The 5,000-nt window shown below is 41.7% G+C and overlaps 2 protein-coding genes across 4 annotated transcripts in view; one reads left to right on the top strand and one right to left on the bottom strand.

The window, feature by feature from the left end:
- The window catches only part of LOC138021216 (uncharacterized), a 16,421-nt gene extending 15,199 nt beyond the window's left edge, over nucleotides 1-1,222 (top strand). Inside the window, exon 2 of the mRNA XM_068868073.1 lies at nucleotides 475-1,222. Within this exon, the coding sequence (XP_068724174.1) occupies nucleotides 512-1,222 (711 nt within the window). The 5' untranslated portion in view covers nucleotides 475-511. The remainder of the gene's footprint in view (nucleotides 1-474) is intronic.
- A 3,610-nt stretch (nucleotides 1,223-4,832) lies between these two features.
- Nucleotides 4,833-5,000, bottom strand: part of LOC138021788 (uncharacterized) — a 22,589-nt gene continuing 22,421 nt past the window's right edge. For all 3 annotated transcript variants that reach the window (XM_068868789.1, XM_068868790.1, XM_068868791.1), the window contains one exon: nucleotides 4,833-5,000. This exon is cut by the window's right edge and continues 628 nt beyond it. The gene's annotated coding sequence lies outside the window, so the exon portion shown is untranslated.

The following is a 5,000-nucleotide window of genomic DNA, read 5'->3' as shown; positions in this document are numbered from 1 at the left end:
ATTTCTTCTAGTGGTATCGAGCATGCAATTTCTCTATCAATTGATGCCAATATTTTACCGTTAAAATGTTAAAATATCCTTTTCTGGTGATGAATTGGAGTAACTGGACAAATACAAAATCCTTAGAAGAGGGTTCACAAGGCCGAGGCAGTTAAAGGTACCCTGCTTAATTCCAAGCTGAGGTAACCCCATAGTCCTAGGAACGCTGTCTGCCTTGAAAGCACGTAACTTTATCATCTAGCTATGTTGGTATCTTGTAGGATTGAGCAACGCAATGCCGGAACGGGCATTTCGGGCTTAACAAATCACTTAGGCCATCAAATGAAGTAGAATAAACCAGGACTGTAGTTTACAATACTTCCCTCGAACTAAGTCGTGAAAAAACCAATTTTAGACCAATATAATTATGACGGCAGTATTAAGAGCGGGAAGTACCATGGGAGTGGTCAAAATGGTTCTTTTTTCAACTTTCAGGTTTACTCAGCAGAAGCTCGCATCGCTACACCTCGCCATGCAGTCAGAGCAGAAGTCATATCCCTCCTTCGACATAGAGAAAGCAGTGAACAGAGCCAAATGGTTCCTGGAAGACCTTGAAAAAGGCACCGGTTGGAGTCAAGCATACAAAGCTCCAGCATTTGACTCGTGGATTAAAACATTTCCCGAGGAGCATGTTCCAGTCAAAGTAGTTTACATGATGCGAGATATGCCATTGTCTGCGGAAAAATTCGCTGAAATGATGGGTCCTGCCAATATGGAGTTTCGAAGGGAGTGGGATAAAGCTTTTACAAATTATGAAGTTCTGGAGGTTTTCCCAGACGGAGGGCGCATTGTATTCGCCAGAGTTAAATTGCGTTTCCCTTTATCTGACCGCTGCTTCCTGTTATATTCTTCGCCAATCAAAGAAATCGACTGGTTTGGTAAAAGGGCATTTTCTTTATTTGTGCAAAATGCGACCCACGCGTCCAAGGCAATAGGGCATGATAATGGCGCTGTAAGAGCGACAAATGGTGGCAATTTCTACATCGCGATAGCAGACGAAAAAGAGCCGCAAACAAAATGTTACGTTTTTGGGTTAACCAACAATAACTACAACGGTTGGCTACCAAACACGGGTATAGAGTGGCTGGCTTCCAGGGTCGTACCCAAAGTATTTCATACCTTGCAAAAAAGCGTCATTCAGGGCTATGAAAAGTTTTTCAAGGAAGAGGAACATGAGATCTGAGAAAATTAGCCATCAGGAACCATCAACGACTTTAAAGTGTACACGTTGCATTTCTAAAAAAAAATTCATGTTCATTACTCCCTGAGCAATGTGTCACAAAAGTATGCTTGTAAAACGAAAAAGTAGCTGTTGATCTCTCAACCATTGTAGTCTTTTCCTGAGGCAACTCAAGTTTCCCGTTTGGCTGAACCGGGCGAGTTTGGGTTCGATACCAATCTCGAGATATCATTAAAGCTCCCTTTTCTTGACATCAAGTAGAATTTAGCAGTAAATTGAACTTCTCAGCTAGTTTTATATGTTTATCATCTTCCTAAGCACTTGCATGTTTTCATTGCCCTTTATTTATCAGTATTGCATTAACGTTTAGAGATGGTAAGGAAAAGTTTCTTTGTGACCGTATTAATGAGTAGATATCGTCTGAATAGTGTCACGAGTTTTATTTGACCCACGAAAAGTTAGTAGTCCTTAAAAATCTACAGGCCTTGCAGTTACTTGAATTTTCTGTCTGAAAAGTGTTCAAACTCTGTAAAAATAGTAGATGAAGCGGATGCCCTATCTCTTGTGTTTTCTCAATCCTCTGCCGGCCATCACGTCACTCTTTGCAGTTCGCGGAAAGGAACAGCAGGAGTCCAGCAAAAAGAGACGAACATGAAAAGAAACTTCTTCTCAGTTAGACGTCTCCTGTAAATCACGCGACTCTTAAACCTTACCTCAAAAGAACTTCGCTGGAATGGAGCGGTTTGGAAGAAAAGCTTAAGTTTGCTATTGCTCCCAGCAAAATGCTGAGATCGTCGCTGCTGTCTAGGTAGAATGCGAGCAATCATGGACAACGTCAGGTGTAGCAACCGACACCCTCGGTATTCGCGACCCGCGGTCCCCATACATGACGTACTTATCACCTGCGGGCAGGTTTGCCATTTTGAAAGATTGGTTTCCACCCACGTGACACGGCGGCCATGTTGGATGGCAATACCATACAATTTCTTTTCGCAGAATTTGCATAATGATAAAGTTTAGTTCCCAGCGGAGAGCAATCCAACATGGCCGCCTTGACGTCAGATTCAAACCATCAGTTTCCCAACTCAATACTTGAGAGATTTGGCATTTACGTGTAACAGCTTGTCTCTCTCTTGATACCTGCAGTTAACATGAAGGAAATGAGCAAATGTCGAACAAATTTCTTGGGAAAACGCAAATTTTAGTCTGACAATTGCCGTTGAAGTAAATGCGATGCTACATTTGGTTTGCCACAGGCATCCCACGTACCAACACCATCAACTGAAAAAAGCCTCCAACTGCGCATTTTAACGACGTTGTCCCAACTCCTTACTTGGCAAATTTAGATTGTAACCGGAAGTCGAGTGACCATTCTAGAAACATTTATGAGACCTGAAAGCTGCAACAAAAAAAAAAACATAAAATTATACAAAAGTCACTTACCTGCGGGATAATTGTCATTTTCCTACTGTAGTACAATGCGCAGCACCAAATGTCCTCGGCTTGGTCCCAGGTCATCACAGTTTTAAGACCTTTGTTACGCAAATTAAGTACAGTATAAAAGGACAATGTGGCGTTTCACAAGTTGTCGTTTTGAGCGTGTAACATTAACTTCGAGTGCATGAGCGCGAAGGATAAGGATGGGAGGGTGAATATGAGAACAACAAATAGACAGAAGGGAGGGATCTGAACCCCTGGTGCTGCGCATTATACTAGTACAATCACAATTATCCTGCTGGTAAGTAACCTTTGTCTAATTTTATATTCTCCTTTGTATAATGCTCCGCCCTGCGGGGTTCAGATTGCATAATTCAAAGCAGACACTTAAGCGCGAAAATAACGCCATCAAGATACAACGTCTAACGAATGCTTTAATCTTGCAACAAAAGCAGTATGACTACAACACTAAACAGGCAAAACTAGGCCTTTAAACATTGTTGTATCAGTTCCAGCCATAGACAAAACACTTTTCTGCCACGCAGAAATAGTGGAAGAAGAAACTGGTTTGTACGGTTTACCGCCATAGGAAAGAAATAACTTCGATGAACCAACTGCTTGTCTTACATTAGAAGTCTTAGCTACATAGCAAGACAAAGTAGAATGGACACAACTTCCCATTTTTTGGAAAAGCTAGAGGTGAAACAACAACAGGCGATTTTCCTGGCGTTGCGGTTTTCAAAATTTCCTTAACTATAAACTCTGAACCCTTCTCATTAGATTTCATAAGACCAACATCCACAGCTGCTAACATCTGGCTTCGTTGAGCAGAAGTTAAGGCTACTAATGCCACCGTCTTCACAGTCAGCTGTTTCATATCTAAGCTAGAAAGAGGAAACCACGTCTCCAAAAAAGCTAGCGTCGTGTCTGAAAATTTAGAAGAGAGGCAAATAAACCAATATCTGGCACAAATACTGATAGCAAAACCCAAAGAAATACAGTGGAATGCAATTTCCATTCTATAGTGCGATTATGGTTCCAAGGCAAAAAATCTGCTCGTACATTGGAGCTTCCAGGAACATGGTATGCCTCTATCAGACAGTGATGAGACAAGCACCATTCCCAAACGGATTTAGACACTGCATGCAAACTAGGAACCATACCTCCCAAATTGTTAATATAGGAAATAGCCGTGCTGCTCAGTATCGCAAAAAACTTTCACAAGGCAATACCGGGACTGAACAAAATACTAAACACCAAGCAGAATCGCAGCAAGTTCCAAGCAATTAATATGCAAAGCTTGTTCATTTGAGAACCACAGGCCACCAGTCGAAACTTCGTTACACACTGCTTCCCAGCCTGATTTGGAAGCATCAGTGGTCAAGGTAATAACTGACTTCGGTTTTGCAAAATAAGGCTTATTGGTGCAAGCGCTGTTGATACGCTTAGCAACTCCTTCATGAACCTTTGGTCCGCAAAGGGACATTCCATTTTTTATCTGCACCCCCCTATGGAAGGAATTCTTTTGTAATGTCAGAAAGCTGTCGGAATCTGATTTCAGAGAAAAAGGAACCTGTCGGAAAAATTACTTCCAAAGGGGAGGGGAGGGGGTGCAGATAAAAAAAATGGAACGTCCCAATCTTCGGCATCATTAAAGAGACCCTCGTAGGAAAGTGCGGCACTATCATCATCTTCATCTCCGTCAGCGATAGTCGCAGCAGGGTCAAACTCACTCGAAGGTCCTTCATCGAGAAGAGAGTCCTCATCCACAGCAGTCAACGACGTGGTCCCTCGCGGTTGAGTGAACCGAGATAATGAGTCAGACATTCTAATGCCATTGGATCGGCCAAAGAGTCCAGCTTCGACTCAAAAACACTCTAAACCCGGTCGCAAGCGGAGTTCCAACTGATTCCTCCACAGAAAATGCAATCCGAACCCCGCAGGGCGGAGCATTATACGAAGGAGAATCGGTCAGCCCCTTCAGTTTTTCAAATTCCATGACTGTGGTGTCTTATATGACTTTTCCATTAAACCTCTTTGGGACATTCATGTATTTTCAATAAACCAATTCCCGAGGGAATTTTCACGCAGTTTTATTTTCCTCTCGTTTTTTCCTCGAATCCTATTACCCACCAGAATCAGTCAACAACAAAGAAAAAAAAAAAAAACATGCGAATTTCAATAACAAGAACAATCACTTTATTTTTTCTATGTATTTTGTCCTCACTAGTTGTATACAAAATATATCAAACGGTTAATGAACATTCATTTTATGAGACTTAAACTAACGGGTAAATATACAAGTTCTGTTATCTCTACTACATATTTACATTACCGTCTATAT

Source organism: Montipora capricornis, chromosome 10, assembly GCF_036669925.1.
Source record: "Montipora capricornis isolate CH-2021 chromosome 10, ASM3666992v2, whole genome shotgun sequence".
NCBI lineage: Eukaryota > Metazoa > Cnidaria > Anthozoa > Scleractinia > Acroporidae > Montipora > Montipora capricornis.
This window is presented reverse-complemented; position numbering and strand designations above follow the sequence as displayed.